Source organism: Agelaius phoeniceus, chromosome 1 (assembly GCF_051311805.1).
Source record: "Agelaius phoeniceus isolate bAgePho1 chromosome 1, bAgePho1.hap1, whole genome shotgun sequence".
Taxonomy (NCBI): domain Eukaryota; kingdom Metazoa; phylum Chordata; class Aves; order Passeriformes; family Icteridae; genus Agelaius; species Agelaius phoeniceus.
This window is the reverse complement of record NC_135265.1, coordinates 4,617,687-4,640,275: the sequence shown is the minus strand read 5'-3', so window position 1 is coordinate 4,640,275 and position 22,589 is coordinate 4,617,687. Positions and strand designations below refer to the sequence as shown.

General features: G+C 40.7%; 1 protein-coding gene across 4 annotated transcripts in view; it reads right to left on the bottom strand.

The window, feature by feature from the left end:
• CTDSPL (CTD small phosphatase like) overlaps window positions 1–22,589 on the bottom strand; it is an 85,567-nt gene that overhangs the window by 11,594 nt on the left and 51,384 nt on the right. The window contains exons 3-6 of one of the 4 annotated variants that reach the window (XM_054636611.2): window positions 17,014–17,046; window positions 13,436–13,489; window positions 10,199–10,300; window positions 5,315–5,371 (exon numbers count right to left, since the gene is read on the bottom strand). In XM_054636611.2, the coding sequence (XP_054492586.1) occupies window positions 5,315–5,371; window positions 10,199–10,300; window positions 13,436–13,489; window positions 17,014–17,046 (246 nt within the window). The remainder of the gene's footprint in view (window positions 1–5,314; window positions 5,372–10,198; window positions 10,301–13,435; window positions 13,490–17,013; window positions 17,047–22,589) is intronic. The other 3 variants (XM_077187215.1, XM_054636619.2, XM_054636626.2) reach the window with 3 other exon arrangements.

Below are 22,589 nucleotides of genomic sequence, written 5' to 3'. Positions count from 1 at the left end.
GCAAAAATTTAGAGGAATACAGTATTTTTTTTTTATTATTTAAAATGAACCCTACTCAACATTTTAAGCACAAATCAGGCACTAGGCATGTTTCCACAGGATTCTTACAGCTGCTAATGGCAGAACACAAGCAATTATCTTTAATTGTTTTCAAGCATTTCATACTTCCACATGAATTTTCCATACCTCAAAGCAGCCTCAGCCTACAGAGACTCAGTATTAGTGAAACCCAAAGACAAACCCAGCTCATTTTCAACCAATTGAACAGGACACATAGAATTGCCTTTCCAAACCAGCTCTACAATGAGGAAATCTGCAAGTAATGGCCAAAAATTCTGCCCATGACAACTCCAACTCCTGTAATCTCCTGTTTCATGTCTCTTCTGAGCAGAAAATCCCACGTGTCCCTCGTAGTCCTGGGTCACACAGCTGTGGCTGTGTCCCAGTGCAAGTAACCAAGAATAGGCCAGTTAGAATGGATACAGCCTATCCTGGATTACTTGAACCAGGCCACAGCCTCCTGCAAGAAAATCCATGAATTCTGTGCTTTACAGGAAAGAAATTTATTATTCAAACAGGCTTTTTCCCCCATCATCAAAAAAAAAGAAAAGAAATTCGGGTATTATATTCAAAGTATACATGCCAAGTGTTCCTTCAGCTTTCAACAATTAAAAATAAGCAATTAATTGAATTAACTCCCACCTCACCTCAATCAAATACTTAAAAATTAGTTTTACTCAATAAACCAATTGTATTTAAAAATAAAATTCAAAATAACACCAAATCAAACTCTTCCTGGCTGCCCTCTTTACTCTTGGACACCAAAAGCAAGGCACAAAGGCACTGGAATTCAATTTGGATGAAAGATGAAGGACAAGCATTCCCTAAAAACCTTCACCCTTTGGGGATTAAAGCTGTATTTGATGCAGTTCTGGTCTGGGGGCTGTGGTCACTCTGCTCTTGGTTGGTGGGTCCAAAGGAGAGGGTGTGCTCTGCAGAGTTAAACCAAGGTGCCCAACAGGTGGAACATCTCCAGCCACCACTGCCACCCCCAACGAGCCTCCTCTATCTCCAACACACTCCACTGGACTCCCCACTTGTATTTGGGAGAGAAGGTCCAGCTCTGATCTCCTTTCATCCAGAGAACCAGAGTGGAATGAGAGGAGTGGCCAGAAGGGTCAGCTTGCAGCAGAACCTCCCTTGTGTATCTGGGCCAGCACAAAGCAGAGTGCCCTGGTGGCCAAGAAGGCCAAGGGCTCCTGGCCTGGCTCAGGAATGGTGTGGCCAGCAGGAGCAGGGAGGTCACTCTGGCCCTGCCCTGGGCACTGCTGGGGTCACACCTGGAGTGCTGTGCCCAGCTCTGGGCCCTCAGCTTGGGAAGGACCTGGGGACACTGAGCACATCCAGAGGGGACAAGGAGGCTGCAGAGGGGCTGGGAACACAAACCCTGTGAGGAAGCCCTGAGGGAGCTGGGGGTGCTCAGCCTGGAGCAAAGGAGACTCAGGGCTGCCCCCATCACTCTCTGCAGCTCCTGAAAGGTGCCTGTGCTCAGCTGGCCCTGGGCTCTTTCTGCAGCAGCACTGACACAACCAGAGCACACAGCCTCCAGCTGCACCAGGGGAAATACAGGTTGGTGTGGAAACCCAGGGCACTGGGAATATTTCTCTGTCTGCTCTGGGGTGCCCTGACCCCCAGGGCAGCACTGACTCTGACCCTCATTCATGGAGAGAAAGTTCCCCAGACTTCAAGATAGACTGGAATCCACAAAAGTGTGAAATAGATTATAGAGAGCAGTGCAGGTGTGTCACTGGGTGAGAAATTCAGGTTTTGGGATTTTTAGTGTGTTGTGGATGGCAGCAAGATGGAGGGCACAGGGTGTCACCCTGGGTTTCTGCTTCATGCTTCTTCTTCCTCCTTCTCCATGGGTTTGGGTGGCATTTTGGAATTGGGCAGAAAAGTCCCCACTGGGGGCTCTGTGGGATCAGTGATTGGGTTAAAAGGGAAAATAATCCAGGTGTCAGTTCTTAATTGGATAGTTTAGTCTGAAAACGCCTTGGAACAAGAGATTGTTGGCATTTTTGTGCCTTCTAATGAAAAGCTCACAGCAGTGAGACTGTTTTACTGATAAGAAATAATAAACACCTGAGTCCAAACATGAACTACTGTCTCAAGTGCCTTCAATCCAGACCCAGAGAAACCCACAACTGGAACCACTACAGGTTGGATAGCAGGAAAAAGTTTTTCACAGAAAGAGTGAGAAAGTTCTGGAATGGCTGCCCAGGGAGGTGGTGGAGTCCCCATGCCTGGGTGTGTTTAACAAAGCCTGGATGTGGCACTGGGTGCCAGGGTTTGGTTGAGCTGTTGGGGCTGGGTTGGACTGGATGATCTTGAAGGTCCCTTCCAACCTGATCATTCTGGGATTTCTGTGAAAATTTGGGATTCATCCCTGGAACTTCAGCTGCCCCAGGATGGGCAGCTCTGGAGGCATCCAGAGACCCACAGGAGAAACAAAGGAAGGTTCCTTCACACTTGATTTATTTCCTTCTTAAAGTAAAATGACAAATCCTTTCAAAAGATGAGGTAATTTAGGCTGGAGAAAGAAAGATGGGAAAGGGAGTTAAGAAAAGCTGGTTTTTAATCTAGGGAAGCTCGTTTACCCAAGCACCCTTTAGGATGATGAATTGTCCTCCCTATAAAAAAAACCCCAAGAGTGTTTCTGACCTTTGGATTATAAATTATATAAGGGAAAGCAAATTCCCCAAAGTGAAGACATTATTTTTTAAGACTTCTGTTGAACTGCAAAAAAAAAAAAAAAACACCAACCAAACCCAACCACCATTTACCATGAAAAAACTTGCTAGATAAGTCAATCTCAAAACTCTTTCAGGAGTACAGCAATTCCATTTGCCACAACTTGTATTTTTTGGTATATGAGAGCTGAACAATCTCATATAATTCCAAGTTTCTATATGAATGAGCACCTCTGAAATGGTGTTTCTCAGCAAGGAAATTTCCTTTCCAGTGGGGTTCTGCCTAAGGCAGAGGTCAAGGACAATAAAAATCTGTCAACCTCCTGCCTGATAAGGTACCAAGCTCACTGGTAAAACAGGGATATGCACTATGGAAAGTGTGGTTCCACAATATTTCCCATCTCCTGGGATATTTTGCACAGGTGGAAACATTTCTCAATGTCAGTGATTAATCCTGGAGTTTATAAACTGCTCAAGAAAATGGACACGCATTACACAGATGACAAATCCTGATAAATGACAGAAATTGCTCAGATCAGTTCATTTATGCTCTAAGTGACTACAGAATTACAGGTTTGAAGTGGGAACAGGTTGTCAGAGCTCTACAGGCTGTGTTAATGCACATCACACTCAGCCAGAATATCCATTTTTGCCCTTTCTCACAGTGCAAAACAAAAAAGAGAAGATTCCTGCATGTCAGCAATATCACAAGAGGTATTCCACACCCAGGCTTTGCCTATCCTGTGTGCCACACAAATTACCTTTATTTCAAGCATCACAAAATTCCTTACAATTACCTTCATTTTTACCATTCAAATGTGCCCTGGGTCTTTATCTATTTTAGAGGTTAAGAACATGAAATTCAAAGAGTGAAGCAATTTCCTTGAAAATCATGCAGGGACTTTCTAGCAAAGCACAGAGACCAATTTCACCAGACCACCTCTGTCAGAGGAGAAGGAGATGCACAAATCCACTCCCTTTGGACCCAGCTATGGGTTTTTGTTTGTTTTTTCTTGCTATTTTCTCTTTTCTCCACATGGAGTCATGTCCAAGTGCTAAACTGCATCATTTTTGGTGAAGAATCTCAGAGTTTGCAGCAGGGAATGGAAAAACAACAGGCTTTTGAAATGTTTGACTATAAAGCCCAAGACTTTTATTGGGATTTGTTTCCAAATGTAAATATGTCATCCTGACAAGCTAAGTGATCACAACTCTAAGCCACTCAAAAATTCACTTTCAAAGGATTTTGTAAAGTTTTAAGAGAGAGAATTTGTCTGTCCACAGCACCAAACACAGATAAAGTCCACATCAAATCAGGATTACAAACCACAAATCTCCAAAACATCATTTAAATGTTGTAAGCATCAGCTCTGGTGAACATTACAGGTAGAGGTACCCCAGATATTGATTTTTTCCTACATAAAACAGACACAGTGTAACAATTATAAAAACAACTATTACTTTAAAGCACGTTTCAGTCCACTGACTAATATTCAGTAATCATTTTAAGAGTGACAAATACATGGAGAGCTTCCATCACAGGAAATCAGACAAAATTATGAACTATCTTTATGACCCACCAATTAGTACAAGAAATAATATACAAATAAAATATAAAACCTCTTAAAATATACAAACCTCTTTGTCCAAGTAGAAATAATCCACGAAGATAATATGTAAACAACATCTCAGAATTTAAAGTACTTAAAATTTCTGTTAAATCACCTGGAGGGAAGGTTTGCTAACTGTGACACCCAACAGAAGATGTTTCAAACAATTTACAGAGCTCATGTATCAGAAAGGCTCAACTTGACATTAACCTGTTTAATTCATCTCCAGCAAGAACTTCAGTGTCTGCCTGAAGAGGGAAAGTAACAGCACTGTAATTTATTTGATTCAATCCTTCAGAAATGATCACTGATTAAAGACACCAATCCAAGATACATGGAGGGGACAGATTTTCAAATTATGGGTGTTTTGCATTTACTCAAAACCATTTCTTAGAGCCTTAAGTGAAGTTCTTAAAGAGTAAGACACAGAAATCAGTCTCCTCATGATTTTGTCCAGACCTTTAAATATGCTGAAGTATATAATAACTCCTATCAGAGGAACTTGAATTACTTACAGGAATAAAAGGGGACAGAAATTGAACACAGATTGCCACAAAAACTGAATAAATGCCTATTCTTCTTTTATACTTTTATAAAATATAAATAACCTTTAGCATATGAGCTACCAACATATATTAAAGCAAACATATGTCCTATTTATGTTGGAAGGAATGAAAAATGCAGTGTTCAAACAGCTTTTTATGGACCCAGCAACGTTTGAAACCCCACCCTTACATCATTTCCTGCTGGAATATGTTTTAAAATTGACAAAGAGTTGAGTATTGAAATCCTGAGAGAGAGACTCCACCTGAGCACACAGGGATGCCTGTCTGCATTCCAGAATACACAGCTTCCATGCTTTGCAAGAGAAATTATTGGACAAAAAGCAGCAAATGGAGGAAGAGAACATTCTGGGACTCAGGACACAATGCTGAAGGAAAAACCAGCACTTACCTGATGTATGGTTCCATCAATTTCAACAGGAACGATGAAATCAGCATTGCTAATTGGCTAGAAAGAATGACAAGGAAATAATCAGCATTAAAAACTAAATGGTTAGAGGGAAAATTTCAGGGCCATGAAAGGGAAGAGTACCAACTTCTAAGAAACAAGTCAATAACCATTATTGAGCACACATATCCACTCTGTGTGTGCTCCTACACGAGTCAGAAGCTTCCAGCTGTAATTTCAGATGCTGCCCTTCCCTTTTCTCTCCTATTTTTAAGCCTCATAAAACCTAGCATGCTTCACTGCTTGAATAACCCTCACTACCACTGAGTGTGTTCAGCAGGAAAACATCTCTTTGGATAAACTCTTCCATCCAGTCTTTATGGATAAATGACCACCAAGAAAATCAACTGTGTACTGCACACCATCTACTCGAGGGTATCAACTGGTACTAAATTAAAAATAAAGACAGTGGTAAAAGTAATACCTAATGGTCATATTTGAATCAGCAGCTGCAACAAGACTAAAGGATTGTAAACATGCCAATTCAATCAAGCTAATCATGTAAAATTGCATTTTAATTCCAAAAGGAAGAGCAGGCACACTCTACCCAAGTCCTTGAATCCATTTTTCCAGCCTGTTGAACACAACTTAATTCTCAAGACTTACTGTGAAAAACTGCCAGTCAAGTAAAATTGCCTTGGAAAGCAGCAGAGTGGCCTTGTAGACAGTTCAGGAGTTCATAATCTAATCTTGGCTACACAGCAGGGGCAGTTGGGAACAGGCTGCTGCCAATGTTTACTGCTTCAAGTGGACACCACACTTAGGTACAGCTCATGCACTGTGCCCATGCTAAAAAAACAGTCATGTAAACCTGCCTGGAGCTCATTGCATCACCTGCAGCCTGGAAATGGCTAAGACAGAGCTGCCAAAGACAGTTTTAACATGACTGATTCACAGCCAGTGTCTTGCATGGATACTGCCCAGGCTGGAGAACATCTTCACTCAGCTCTGGGAGATTTGTACAGATGGTCCCACCTCTCCTCTGGATCAGTCAGCAGGCTGATCTCAGGAACCACCAAAAAGATGCCCCTGAAGTATTTGTGGGACTGGAAACAGACTTTAGACTCATTTGGGGGGGGGCAAAGGTGTGCCAAGAAAGCAGAGAAGCAGCTGAGGTAAAGTGATTTAAGAAGCAGATCACAAACTGGGGAGTCTAAACAGGTGCTCTGTGAAAAAATGGTGGGAAAAGAGGATCCTGCAGTATGAACCTGCCAGCAGCACTTTGATCCCACTCCCTGGATAAACCAGATTCTAATTCCCCTGTCAGACAACCTCCCTGCCAGGAGAGCAAAGTGACCACAAAGAATTTCTGTGGAGGGAAACACCCTTTCTCAGGAGAAAAGAAATAAAGAAGATGGTTTGATCTGACACCTGCAAGTGCTGGGTCTGAGGGGACAGGAGAGGATACACAGAATCCTCTCATCCTGACCAGCCAGGATTGGCAGCAGACCTCTTACTGACCCCTGTGCTGATGTGATCTGAATAATTCCTCAAATACACACAGATCAATCTGTATTTTTCTTATCTAACACTGAGCAATTTCCCCTTTCTGCTGTGGAAAAAGACAGAGGGGAGGCTCCCATCTGCTCCCTGCATGAAGCCCTTCAGATAAAGAAGATACTGTGCAGCTCCAACAGCCACAGAACAGCTACACCAAAGTTCTGATGCTTCACCTTAAAAAAAAAACAAACCTCAAACGAATTGTCAAGAAGCCTCAGCCACCAGTTTTCCAGTGGGTGCCAGCTGCCTGCAGACTTTGAAGAGGCTTGCACACACTTGAAGGATTTATATATGCATGACTCCCTTCAGCAAGAGAAACACTCTGCAGCAGCAACAGCAGAAAAAGAAGAGGTCACTGCAAGCTGCAGAGGTTTTGAAATCCACTGATAAAACTACAGCTTTTACAGAATTTAATCCTATCAGGAGCAACATCAACCAGATGCCAGAGAAAACCACATTCAGTGTGAGCAACTTTGGTTTTTGCGAACAAATAAAACTCAGCCTCAGACTTTGTCACCAAACTACTCCCAATTTGCTTCCCCCACTTCTACTTCAGGTGTTTTGTTGCTTTCTTGTTGGCACTGGTGGTAAGGAAAGGAGCACAGCCTGGAGTTCTGTGCTCCTCAGGGAGGGAAAAGAGGAGAAAAGTCTGCAGCAATTTGCTGGGCAAAGGTTTTTGGGCACATGAAGCACATCCCTGCCTCCAGTGGGAAGCACAGAGCCTGGAAGAAGGGAATGCATTTCCACTGAAAATCTTCAGCTCAGTCAGAACTTTTGTATTAAAAAAACCCCAAACTTTCAGCATTTTAAATGTTCTAAAGGTGTTTCACTGCCAGTTTTGAATAGGACTACATTCCAGGCTTGCATGTGGTTTAATACATTTTATACAAAACCGTGTTTACATCTCCTCGATTGAATAATTTATTATTTTTTGCTTCTATTATTGTTTTATGATGGGAATGATAACTACCCTGTCTATCTATTCCTTTTTTACTCTTGCCAAAGAACCCCAAACTTTATTCCTTTAATATGCACCTAACATGAAAGACCAGTACCTCCTTAAAGCTTCACAAATATGCAGGGGCATAAAAAGATGAGAATTACCCTCCCTCAGATGTTGCTGCTTTCATAAAGAGCACTTTAAATATTCTGCCTCTCTGGTGGTGTCAAAAAAACATGTAATCTGCATTTGAAATATGAAGCCTATTTCATAACAGAATTACAAATTCTAAAGTATCAGGTGCTTTAAATAAAGCCTTTTGTACTAAAATTCTCAAATTTATGTATGCTTTTCAAGCTTTTAAGTGGGGACCTACCTGGTTAGAGCAGATATGTTTTATTGGAAGAAAAATCCCCCAAATACCCCCCAAACTCCTACAAAATAAAAAACTACAAAAGTAACTTGACTATCCAGGCAGAGCAGGGTGCACCCAGGTGCTCAAACCCCTGCTCTACTGGAATGATGGCAATCAATGGTCTGAATTCAGCTGAAGAATTTCCCTTCATGAAACAAACCCCAGACAGCACCACTGGACAGGGCCAGCCTCTGAACAACTAAATTAATTTCCTCCAGCACTTGGTTTTCTCCTACACACCCTCAATCACAGGGTTTCATATTGAAATAACACCACTGTCACCCTGAAACTCCAATTCTGCAGAAACTCCAACATCTGCCCAACTCTACTGACCTCACACAAAAAAGGACCAGTTTTCTTTCCCTCACACAAAACATTATTCAGTGCTCATCATCAAGCAGAAAAATCTTTTGGTTTTTCTTAAATATCTACTCAACATCATTTAAATACCCATTAAATATCACTTGAATGTGGGAGGATTAAAAGGAGGCCTCTAAGAAACACTCTGCAAATCTCAGTCCTACAAGAGAGATTTGCAACTGTGTCAACCATTAAACACGCATTTCTTTAAAATGGTTTAAAAAATAACTAATAACCACTTAAACTGAATCTCATTTTGTTTCAAAACCAGAAAAAAAAATCACAGCACAAAATTACCCACAGCACTCAGAAAGCAAAATTGTATTTTTACCTTTCAGGTAACAATAAGCCTAACACTTCAATTTTATTATACACAATTAGACTTTTACATTGAGCTTTCCCTTCTTGTTTTTGACTCTTGTTTAAATAGGAAGGTCTGGCTCCTCCCTTCCCAATCCAGCTGTGGATTTTATCTCCCTGAAAAGTTCTCTAGAGCAAGCTCAGTCTGGCTACACAAGACAAATATGGCATGGAGGTTCCTGTACAAGAAATTATTTTGTACCATCAGGCACAACAAAGACAGAGAAAAAAAAATCTTCATTTCAGTCTGAGGCACAGGAATATTTGTTCTAATATTTCCATATAAGGTTTTCTTTAAGTCAATAAAGAGAGGCTGCTGCCAAATTCTAACCACAACATGAATTACAAGTTTGCATTTTAAATATTGGCAACGAACAAGTGAAGGATTAAAAAGTGGAGTTGATGCTTCCAGTGAAAAATGCAGTGCAAGCAGCTAGAAGACTGTAAGGGTGGTTAATCTGGTTTGGGAGTAGTAAAATAACATTATCAATTTTTATAAATTCTCCAATCAATGTATAAAACCAGCAGATGCTTTATCAGTATTAGCTGTACTAACCAGAAATGCTATCAGTGCCCTAAGCCAATTCAGACTCTGTATTTCTGAAGTCTCCTAATTTCAGCCCTGCTTAAACAACAGAAAAAATACCAGTACCTTCAGCACATGCTGAACTCTGAAGGGTTACAGAAGCTGCTTCTTGAAGATGACTGAGTCACCACCAACAGCTAAATGGTATTTGCTTTCCTGCTCTGAAAACTGACTACCTAAAAACAATTGCTGGGATCAGGAAAACAACACCCTCCAGCAAGAGAGAAGAGCCACCCCTGGTGCCCAAAATCTCCTGGTTTAAGGTACATCTAACCCAGCAGAAAGCTGTGCTGATTCTCCATTCTCCTACACTAACTAAGGCATTATTTAAACTGCAAAAACAAACCCCTATTTTCAAAGCAACCAATTTTTGGACCTGTCCAAAACACAGGTCTGTGGTGGAATACTTAAAGCCCTGCAGTCAATGCCTATTCCAGGCCTTGTTGCAGTCAGTGTGATTTTCTCAAAAAAATAAAATAAAATTAAGAAAGCAATCTCTGTTGTTACTCCCCTGAGAGCTAAATTAGGATGAATAATCACAGGAGAGGCAATGAGGACTCCCAGGCAGAGGATGTAAGAGGAGTTCAAGTGTTAAGAGGCTTAACAGTTCCTGCAGCATTCACTGACAGATTCAAGCTGCAAGAGATCCCTTTTGAATTTACTTACCTTAAATGAACTGTGCACTAAAGTTTCATCTAAATCAATGACCACACACTTCTTCCCATAGTCTGATGCTGTCAGTTCTGGCAGGAGGTATTTAGCTGGTGGCTATAAATAAAAAGAAAAGAGGAAGACAACAAAAAGAAAGTAAAACATCTATGGAAGAGGCACCCTTCTGTCAACATCACTATTCTAGTAATTACTGGCAGCTGGAATACATGACTTGAAATCAAATGATTTTCTGGGCTCATCCCAAGTTTATGTATGGATATTAATGGCTCATGCAATTGCAATACCCATACAAACTTTTCTTTTTTAAATTAGAGCCTTGTTTAGAATGACCTCCAAAGCACTGGAAATGAAAATGGTAAAACACCACCACTATCTAAAAAAAAAATAATCATAAAACCAGGATATTTGATACAACATCTTTTTCCAGTGGCTCTTTTCCCAATGCCTGGTTTGGTTGCTGTTGTTATCCTATTTCCAGTCAATGTCATTTGCAGCCATACCAGGCTGATGGACATTTACACAAATCATTATTTCTGTTTGCCATGAAAAATGCTGAAACTGAGCAATCCATCCTGATGGAAGACAGCATTACTAATTTTATCTTCCAGGACATGTCTTCACTCTTGTTTTTACCACTTAGGAGGGTGGAAATCAACTTCCATGTGAATTATGCTCCCAGTCAAGGTATTAAACCTGCAGTGAAGAACCTGAACTGGGCTCTTCTACAGCACACTGCCCTTACTAAAAATGGCACCAATCCCATGAATTGATAATTTTTCTGAAAGCAATGCAGAGTCTCATATTCTTTGGATCATTTCCCATTTCAACACCCCAATTTGCAATAGAAATATGTAGCTTTAGATTTTGGTACTGCATATTTCCTGAAATCACCGAAATGGGAGAGAATGCTTCCATTTGGAGCTGAAACACTGCTGCCACTTGGGGTTTTTTTGATGAAAGAAAAGGATTAGCTTTAGAGAAAAATAGAAAAGCATCAGTAGGGAGAAGCTTAAGACAGAGAGGAAATTAAATTAATTCAGTCTTGGATACACAACTCTAACTCCATTCTTTTCCTATTTTTTTATCTGTGCACTGTGGCTCTGGTGAGGATTCATCATTTATCATTTATATTTATTTATGGGTTTGCTCTTTGCAGGGGTGCTGGCAGAGATCTGAGGCCACCCCTGTGCAGGCAGGGGTGACACAGGTGAGGCAGGGCCACCCTCCAGCAGCCAGGACAGATCATCAACCACTGGCTGAATTCAAGTGGTTAAGATAGATTCAATTCAATCTATCACCTTGATAGATACTGGCCAGTGATGCCTAATAAACTCTTAAATGAAGCACCTAACAAATCAGATTCTGGACTTAAATTAAGTGGTTTTAGCTAAAGCAGGAGCTCTTGGGGGATTTTTAGGAGCATTCACTGCAATTGATTAAGTTCCTTACAATTAACATTGACAACAGTTCCCTCAGCCACCAAACTGGAAGCTGCCCTGCCTAAAACCACTTTTCTCAGTGCATTTCCTCTCAGCACACATCTGACAAGGACCTTCCAATTAAAACAGCTTCTGCCTAATGCCTGCAAAGGCTCCACAGCCACCCAAGCAGGCTGGAATTTATACAACACCCTGGGCTAGGCTATGGACAGCCCCACAGCTGCTTCAGTTCCACCTCTGCTTGTGGGCAGCTAGAACCAGACCTAAAGAATTTTGGTTTTTTCCTTCTATTCAAAGCCTAAAAGGTATTCAGCACCCCACCTCAGTTTTTCATATTAAGAAGGATCCAAACTTGCAACCTAAATAAAGTAAAAGCTTATAGAAAGAAAAATTTGACCCATTTAAAAACAGTAATCTTCAGAACCCATGTTCCAATAGTTCTTGTCTTTGAGGATGGTAAAAAGGTAGGAACATCCCAGGAAACCTTAAACATACTTCTTAAAAAAAATAATAGCTCAGTTTATTGTTGTACTCAAAAGTCTTATCTCCTTTGAATTTTTGACTACATTAATTTGCACAGGCAGTTCAACGCCAGAAATTCCTTCTGCTATGTGAATTCCTTATCCAAGGAATATCTGAAAATATCTGTATCTATGGAAAATAAATGGAACTATATATTTTTCCACATAACAATGCATGTAGGAAAAATATGAGCACTGTCTTACAGATATCTTTATTTTTTTAGCTGCAAACTGTTGCATTTGTCATTAAGAAAAGGATGGACACACACCAAGGTCTACAAAATGCAAGAGCTTTCATCTCTGAGAGCCCAAATTCCCTGAATGCACGCAGTGAGGTGACCTGCAACTGTTTTTTTCACCCACCTGCACCTCTGCTTTCCCAAAAGCAGTGGCTGGGAGAGGCACAATTCCCCTGTGGTACCCACCCAGAGATTCTGGTCACTGCTGGAGCTCCTCTCCCTCTTCAGTACTGCTTTAGGAGGTCATGTGCAGTTTCTGACCTAACTTCATCTAACAAGGGCACAACCAACTCTCCCACAAGCTTTGGCATCTTGAGTTCAACCTGATCTTGTGTCCTTAAGTTCACACTTTTGAAGAATGAATTTTCCATTTCACAAATTGCAATTCTGTTGCCCTCAACTGTGAAAACAATCACCTTTTGATAATAGGGAGAAGGAAATGATTCTGAAGCTGAAGCCACTGCAAGCTGTGAGGCTGCTAAATAGCTGGTGAAGGACTTGGGAGCAAGGGTGGCATTTTTGAGGCTTTTAGGAACTTGAAAGGATTTGTATGCAAAGTATCAGCCCATTTGTTTGGCTGTTCAAGCTTTCTGATCTAAAGCAATTTCCACCTGTCAAGGGCAGCAAAGCTTTTAGTCAGAAACAAGCATTACTCAACACTGTATTTTAATTTTCTCACTAATGGAGACATACCCAAGAAGAGTTCTAAATACCAGATTTCCATCACAGTTAACAGTGAATAGTTATGGAAGTTTGACAATGTCTTTGATTTTTTTACACACATCACTTCAAGACATCTGAGATGATTAAGAATATTTCATTGTGGCTAACAGCAACTCATATTTACTATGCAACACTCCCCCAAAAGGCTGCACAAAGCCTTCCACAGAACTCAGCAGAAAAATGACACGTGCTATCCCCCTGGTTTGCTCTTCAATTCCAACAAGACACAAACTGTACACAAATTCAACTAGTCACTGGTTGGGATTTATGCATTCCAGCCAGGTCTCAGGGCTGATCAGCTCAACAGACCTTGTAGTGGAACGACTGCTGCACTGCTTCAGTCCCGTGGAAATAGTAAATTCCCTAAGAAAAAAACAAAAAAAAAAGGGGATGGTGGCGGCAAGAGAACAGGACTTTTGGTTGAAGCATCAACAGCTGGTCAACACAAATCTTGCAGAAATTCACTGTACAGAACAACCATCAGCTCTACTCCCTGTAGGCCTGTATTTCCCACAGGTATCAGAATTAATAAGCCTTTTTTATTCTCTCTGTCCTGGCAGTGCTGTTAAGCTCAAGTGCAGCACATTAATTTACTGTTTGTGTCCTCTGCTCACACTCTGGGCTGCACTTGCAGGGCTAACAGCTTCTCCCAGCAGCTATGTGCAGAAATATTCTTACAGAAGATAAATCATTCCTACTTAAAACACAGCTGCCAGAAGATGCCAGCTCCTCTTGTGGAGCAGGCAGCTCCCAGAATTTCTTCTACAAAAATTTACAATAAGGATTTAGCTAATGTAGGTGAGGACAAGTGGAAAAAAGCCCCAATATCCCTGTGCTAAGATTTAACTCCTGCAGGGATTCTGAGGGATAATTTTGATAGCACTCCTTAGCAGTGGAATTTTAAGCTGAACAAAAGTGGACACTCCAACTCATTTAAGAGTTGAAGTTTGACAATATCTCATTTAATTTGTTGCATAAGCATGGCTTTTTATTTCCATCTACATTCAAAAGAATTCCATCTTCATTCAAAAGAATATAAAATAGTGAAGCTGCTATGGGTCTGCTTTGATTTGAGGGTTGGAAGGAGATAATCTTTTTAAGTTCCTTCCAACCCAAACCATTGCATGATTTCTCTACCATATCCTTTCCACACAAAGCTGAGTAAAATCCATGAAAACACAGGCATCCTGAGCTACATTTACATTTGTCATCAGGTCTATCAAAATGTGTCAGCTGGGGATGCTTTGGGCTTGCCTTTTTAAAAATTTTGTGTTTATTTCAGCCCTAAAAATAATTAATTTTGCAGTATAAGGACATAATCAATTATGCTGCTCTTTAACCTATGCCTTAACTGGAAACAGTTTCAAAACATGAGTTACAAACACAGTAAAGTTCATATTTAAAAAAAACCCTCCAAAGTAATGGTGTTTTTATTTTCTGAAGCAACTAACTTGAAGCTGGAATATTTCTTGTTTAGCAGTCACCTTTATCAATAACCAAGCAAAAATTCACATTAAGTCAAACTTTTCAATCCAGTTCAATTAATACAGGACAAATCTGGTTGAGCAGAAGATCCACTTCACTGAACTGCACACATAAATGCAAATAAAAGCAATGCAAACTGCACATGAAGCAATGGAAGCTTTCAAACAGGTGACCTCAGCACACTGCCAGGTTTAATACACAATAAAAAGCACAAAAAAGCTCCAGAAATCCTCATATTTTGACTGGAGGCTTCAATTTGAAAGTGGAGAGTGGGCAGAGCTCTTTTTAGAGCCACTCAGGAAATCTCTGAACACTTGAACTGCTGACATTTGCAACCAGCCCTGTAAAATGGAAATGTCCACTGAATTGTGACCAAGCTCTGGGTCTGTTCAGAAGATTTTTCTCCTGGTTTGTACAAGACACTGCAGCTCACACAGCCCCACTTCTCATCCCTAGGTAGCAGAAAATCAAGAATTTCTGCCCTAATGGGTCTGAAACACAGAATCAGAGCTGTCTTGGACCAACACCCCTCCTAAGACCAGCAGAGCACACTTCAATTTTAGGTGTTTTTCCTAAGACAAGGCTGCATTTTCCTTCCTAGCACTCCCTGCATGTGCAGCTCCCTTGCAGCTTTATTTAGCTGATGACACAGTGCTGCTGGCTGGCTCCTGAGAGGCAGCAGCTCTTTGATCCTGGGAGTAAATGTCACAGCAGTGCCCAAGGGCCATGGCTGCCTGACAACACTGCCCTGTCCTGCTGCAAGGAGAAGCATCAAATGGCACTGGAGAAGGGGAAGGAGTGTTTAAAGTCACCTGCTTGCTCAGAACTCTACATCATGACTGCAGGGAGAAGTTGATTTTACTGCCTTGTCAGTGCTGGGAATGTGTCTGCAAAATCACAGCTGAGCTTAAAAAAAATAATTAAAAAAAGGAGGAAAAACAAAGATGGCCCTTCTTGAATCATTCATTTTCCTACCACTGCCCAAATCTAACAGAGCACTGCTTTAACATTGCAAAGACAGTGTTCTAACAAAGCATCTGATTTAATTTCTGTACCTGTCAGAGCTCTACTCATTTATCCTTCCAAAATTCTGTTCTGTTTGAATTCTTATTCTGTTAGTACCTACAGTCACTCTTGGGAAAGGTTTTATTCCAGGTCAGAGCACAGCCAGAACATGTTTCATGTTCAAATAATTCCTGGTGGAGCAACTACAGTCACCTAACAGAATTTGGCAGGTATGTAAAAAAGAAAAGTAGTTTGGAAATCAGTATTTTCTGATTTACATTTGAGGTTTTTCTATTCCTAGACTTGCAGAAATACAAATCACATGCATGTCCATGCCTGCCTGCATACACACCATGCATGAGCCACACCAGAAATAACAGGTAAGCAATAAAGAGGAATTTCCAACAGTTCTCAAACCCAAGAAAAGCTGTTGGAAGAGGGAAGATGTGCCCAGTCCCAGGGATCTCCTGGCACTGGTGCACTGCAGCACAGACAGGGGGATGGATTCTTACAGCAGGATTTGGAATGCTGGGCTACGTGAGAAGGAAGGGAAAGAAGATAAAGAATGGCATCTTGGGGAATATCCAGGTCTTTAAAAGCTACCAAATATCTCAAACAAGAGGGCTGGGTCATTATCTCCACACATCAGCACTGCTGTTTGCTGGGAAACTCTGCAATGATGAAGTCTTGTAAACAGCAAAGGAGCTCAAAAAACCAAGTATTTTCAGCTTTACAAAGCCTAAGCCTTCATCCTTGTAAAGAAAAGAGCAGCTTTTTGACCAAAAAAGGTTAAAACTAATTAAATTAAAAGCTTCAGTTTGAAGGACTTGGTTTTTTTCTTCCTTTTATTTAGCTTTGAAAAATAATTCAGATGCCAAACAGCATTCCAAGTTTAATCAAGGAAAGATAAACAGAAATACTGAGGCTCATAAAGCAGCAGCTGATACCAAGAGCATCATCTCAAACAAGTGCAGGGATGAGCAACAGTCAGTGTGCTCTGTTTTCTAAATGTGACTTATTTCAAATAAATTATGCAGTTTCCAACTCTTCTTTTCAACTGGTATATAGAGGAAAATGAGAGGAAAAGGTTTTTGTAATTGTGTCTCACATAATGATGATGAATCACCTTTTGCCTCTTGTTATAATTTTCAGACTATGTCATGTGTTTTCAAAAGGCTAAAAATTCAGAAGAAACCCAGATAAAACCCAAACTCTTCTTTCAGTCCCTGTAGAAGACATGCAGTTCAATCCACCTCTGGGGATACAACATTACAGACAGAACATAAAATCCTTTTGTTAACATGCAACACAAAACAGACCTGTTAGACTGCAACATAAAATGAATCAAAGCAAAAGTCATGAAAATTATTAAAAGAAAAAGGGATAAAAATACATACACTTGGTATAGGCATGACCTGCATCTGGTCACCCTGGGGAAAAAGAAAAAAAAAAATCACTGTAAGGGTAATGGCTTTTAAAGGGTAGAACAAAGGTCTGGAGCAGTAAATGTAGCACTCAAACATTTTAAACCAAAAGTTCCAAGTATTCAAGAAACCAGGGTAAAAAAAAAAAACAAAACAAAGAGGATTTTGCATTTTAGTTGCTGAAATGATCTGTTAGTATACTGCCATTTATGATTTTTAAGAGACTGGACTGATAAAACCCATGCTATGATTAATAAGAGATGACAATAAGAAAGTACCTGTATTTACTGGAACTTTTTCAGCTTTAGGATCTACTAATGGGTATAATGGGTATATTTGTCAATTTGCACTGCAGCAGCAAGAGGCTGAGCCAGAGCCTGGCAGAACCCCACTCCTTGAGCCCACCTTCATTTGAGACAACTGACATGAAAAAAACAGTATTTTTATTCAGGCAACAGCAGAATGTCTGAGCAGGACATGATGATGGTCAACAATGATGTTAAACTAATCCAAGGAATTCCACTTGCTCCATCCAGCATTGCCAGTGCTGCTCCCAATGGTCTCAACTTTTACACTACCCTTGGGAGAAGGCAGGAAATTCTTGGCCAACCTGATCCTTCCTTCTCATCCTGGGACATCCAGAAACAAGGACAGCCCCAAAATGGACAAAGCCTGGCTCAAATGGGCAACTCTCATTCAACTCAAACTCTCACTCAAATATCTAAGAGATTTTTGAAGCTAGAATTCTATTTTCTCAAACTCTCACTCAAATATCTAAGAGATTTTTGAAGCTAGAATTCTATTTTCTGATCTAATACTTCAAAAACAACTTATAAAAAAAAAAAAAAAAAGGAAGCTGATCCTTCTAGCATAGATGTTGCTTGGGTAGATGATTTTATTCTTTAATATTTGGGCAACACAGGCTGTGATCTCCAGCAGAGAAATTATTGAAAGGGCTGTTTTCAATTCTAGAACAGCCTCTTCCAGCTGAAGAAGCCTCCTGCTTATTTGTTTTCAGGTCTACCAGTCTTGACACATCACTGACAAACAGAAATAATTCTGTATTATTTTTAAAGTGCTCTTTTTTAGTGCTGCTCAGCAGAAATTTTTTTACTGAAGTTTGCCCAAAATCCTGAGAACCTGAAAGAGCAACTACCATGAACTATCAAAAACTTGGCACTAGTAAAAAGTACCTGATTTCTAGAAAAACACACACACGGAAGTTGGTAAGAATACAAGTTTTACTCAGGGTAACAGCAATAAGAATACAAAAAAATAATATAATTCAATACATTAATGTCCTGTTAGTGGAACTGACTTTCATGGGAACCCAAAACCAAAGTTGCATTACTGTTTGCCTAATTTCTCTCAAAGAATTTCTTAAATTAAATTTAAAAAAAAAGGGGAAACAAGCAAATTTCTTAAGAGGAACCCTGGAAATACCTATGCAAAAATCAAAACAGTAGTAAGAGAGATGAGAACAGGAAAAACAAGAAGAAAGAAGTGCAAGAGTCTGCTGGGAAAGCAAAAGTGTTCATGAACAGGCAAATAAAAACAAGCCTGCTCTGGGAAACTTCTTACAAGGTCCTGCCTCATTTCCTAATGCCTTGGAACAGGAAGGGAAATGGGTCACAGCAGCAGAGGTTGAAAGAGATGACAGATGACTGCATTTGTTGAAGGCTTTCCACGAGCTCCTGATGTTGGTAACAGAACAAAGCTGTTCCTAGAATGCCAAAATTTCCCTATTGTATCCCTAAGACAACCCAGGAACTGATTTGTCCCTAGCCATTGAATACAGGGAGTTTTTTTAATGGGTTTTATTTTTTCCATGCTATATACAGATGGAATGATAAATCCTATCTTTTCCTTTAGCTGCACAATTTTTGGTTTTAAACAACAATTTCCAGCACGGTGTTCCTCACTTACACTGCCTCAATGAGCACCAAGTGACAGGCCACAATATTTTGCTTTTTTCAGAGCAGTCTGTATTGAAAGATAAGGAGCTATTTCACTTTAGAGAAGAAGCTGACCAAAATAACAGATTTATCCTATTAGTTTCTTTAGCACAAGGCTTGCTCTAGACTGTGACAGGCTCTTTTAAAACAGCATAGTTTTAGTATAGTTATTATTTGACACTTAAATGATCTGACAAACTCTCAAGCTGTCTCTTAATAAAGAAGACTTTTTGGGAAGCCAAGAAGGTCAGAATAAGTGGGCAAAGAGAGGAACCCCATCACTCTCTGCAGCTCCTGAAAGGTGCCTGTGCTCAGCTGGCCCTGGGCTCTTTCTGCAGCAGCACTGACACAACCAGAGCACACAGCCTCAAGCTGCGCCAAGGGAAATCCAGGTTGGATATCAGGAAAGTTTTTCACAGAAAGAGTGATAAAGTTCTGGAATGGCTGCCCAGGGAGGTGGTGGAGTCCCCATGCCTGGGTGTGTTTAACAAAGCCTGGATGTGGCACTGGGGGCCAGGGTTTGGTTGAGCTGTTGGGGCTGGGTTGGACTGGATGATCTTGAAGGTCTCTTCCAACCTGGTCATTCTGGGAATTTGTGAACAGGTATGGAGAGGAGATCTTGTTTTCTAAACACATCTTCCACACCACATCTCACTGGTGACCAACAGAACCAAACACGTGCAATTTTCCTGCTCTGATCAGCCAAGGTTAAGCAGGAGACAAAGCACAAAGATTTACATCAATCTCATCCATCTGCCTCCACATGGAGATGGATTCCCACCTCTGCTCAGCAAGCCTGTCATTAATGATGTCCCCATCACAGAGCCCACACTCCTGCTGCTCCTCAAGGTCTCCAGCACGAAGCAGGTGCTACTTTGACCTCAAGAACGTTCTCCCTCCAAGCTGTTTTCTCATTTTGCTGGGCCACATTCATGTGGGACTGAGAGAAGATCCTTTTCCCTGTACTATGTTATAAATACAGACCCCTGAAGCAGAAGAGAGTGTTGGAGACACAACCACAGGGCATCTACACAGCTTCCCAACACCACCTGGGAGATGGTGGCATCATGCAGTGGGAAGGAGGAACCACAACTGTTGGAGTGAGGTGGAAATTCAGTGACAGGAATTCATCTGGGAGATGGTGGCATCATGCAGTGGGGAGAAGGAGCCACAGCTTTTGGAGTGAGGTGGAAATTCAGTGACAGGAATTCATCTGGGAGATGATGGCATCATGCAGTGGGGAGAAGGAGCCACAGCTTTTGGAGTGAGGTGGAAATTCAGTGACAGGAATTCATCTGGGAGATGATGGCATCATGCAGTGGGGAGGAGGAGCCACAACTTTTGGAGTGAGGTGGAAATTCAGTGACAGGAAAAGCAGAGGGAGCAGCTGTAGCCCCCAGAAAAATCCTCCTCTTAGTTCTGTCTTCTTCCCTGCTGTGTGTGGATCAAGAGCTTCTCCTCTAACCCAGCAAGTATAAAAATCCCTTTCCTCATTCATGCTTCACCTCATTAGCTGGAGCCATCAGCCTGATCTGGATCTTGCTGTGAAACAAAAGCAAGGATGACTCCAGTGGAAGTGGGCTGGGAGTGAAATGGCAAAGTGCCCACAGACTTGTCAGGGCTCCCTCACCCACCACAACTGAAAGCAAAGGGAAAAAAGAGTTTGTATCTTGCTTTTCTCACCTTTTTCTATCTGGACTCCCCGTTCAAGTCTGAATGAATGAAATCTGTACCCACAAACACCTTAGAAGTCAGGTAACAAACTTACCCAGAAGAAAGAACTTACATGCAGAAAATACAAAAATTGATTCAAGTTGCTAACTGAAGAATGGAAACTGAAATTTGAATTTATCCCAAAGAAAACAAAACACAATTCTCTTTCCCAACACTTGAAAAAAAAAAACAACCTAACAGTGGCTGGAAGGTGTTGGGGAGCTGCCTGCTGCAGAAGAGGCAGGAAAATATTATAAAGGAGTTCATGAGGCTGAGTATTTTGTGCTCCCAAGTGACACATCTGGCTCAGCATCTGAGCTGCAGGCAGGCTGATATACCCACAAATGTTACATCTTACAGTGCATCTTCTGCTCTGCTGAATAGCTGCTGCATTTGAAGGAAAACAAATATGCCACAGTTTCAGTAAATACAAGTTATTATTGAAAAAAATGTTGTATTGAAACTTTAGAGACAGAATGGACCATTCATTACCAGTATTAGAGTCACACTTGGACAAGCAGCTGCTCTGTGAGTAGAAGGTTTAAAAGAGACCTTAATACTTTAAAGAAGTTTTTGGGCTTTTTTTTCCCCACTTACAGAACAGAATTCAGCACTGAAAGTAAATCTTAAATCAAAACCATGCTCAATTTGGTGTTTCTTCCAACCCCATGAAAAGTGACAGAACACTTGACATGTCAAGCACCATCAAGTCACCTCATGAAGCACTGATTACTCTGAAGCACTGATTTCATTTTTTCTACTAGAGCCAAATAATAACAACAATAAGAATTGTCTCACACATCCCAATTATTCTGAACAAAATTTCAGTGCTGTGTTTTCAACTACTTCATAAAATACCCTTCCCCCACTTTCTCTCCTTTTGAACAGGGTAGCATTTACAAAAATCAAGATTCCTAATTAGAAGGAAGTTGGCTTATCACATCAGCTTCAGAATGGGCCAGAAGCAACACAGAACTCTGAATTCCAGTGAAATCAGCAGTAGCTTCCCCCATTCCTTCCCTTCCTCTGAAGTCTTTATCATCAGTTTTCATGTACCAACTCCACTGAACAGCAAAGACATGAGGGAAGTACCTCCAAGCCATTTTATACTCATTTCTGGTGGTAACTGCTTGACATTATTGTGCAATTTTCCTTGTCCATTTTTTAAAGAAAGGGTCACAACACATGAACTGACTGGGCCCAGCCAGAAGTGAACAGTGATGTGATAAATAATTAATAAAACACAGAAAAGAGAGCAGATTTAACCAAGTGACCATCTGAGCAGCAGCTTAACAGAATTTCAACAATTCCTACCTGGCAGTGAAACTAATGCAAAAAAAGAGCTTTAATGAAACAGCAGAGGAATTTAAGCAGTGGGTTGTCAGGTTTCATTTTCTTTCCTGAGAGGCAATTTTGTCATTCCTGGACATTTCATTTCACCAATTTAGAATGCAAGGCCCACTGGTGCTTCCCCCACCTTACTTATTTCTGAATCCAGACAAGATGCTCAGTGTAACCCCACCAAATTCAAGCAGCCTGCACAGCTCTGAAACAGCTCTCCTGGTAAAAATCACCAGTGCAACGGTGGAACAATATTCAAACATATTCAAAAGTCTTCAGTGCTCTTTTGATTTCTTTAGAAGAGTTTCCTACTTACACTGTGTTAGCACTCAAAATAAAAACAGCATAAACACATATAGAGTTTATTAATCTTTAAGACAGCATTTAAAATAGCAATGGCACAGACTTATTTTACCTCAAGAACCACCTGAAAGTTCAGCTATATTGATTTCTTCTAATAAGATTAATAATCTGAGTGCCTTTCATTCAGTTGAAGAAAACACTCTTTAATTAAATTCTCTTCAATATATTGATTTTTTT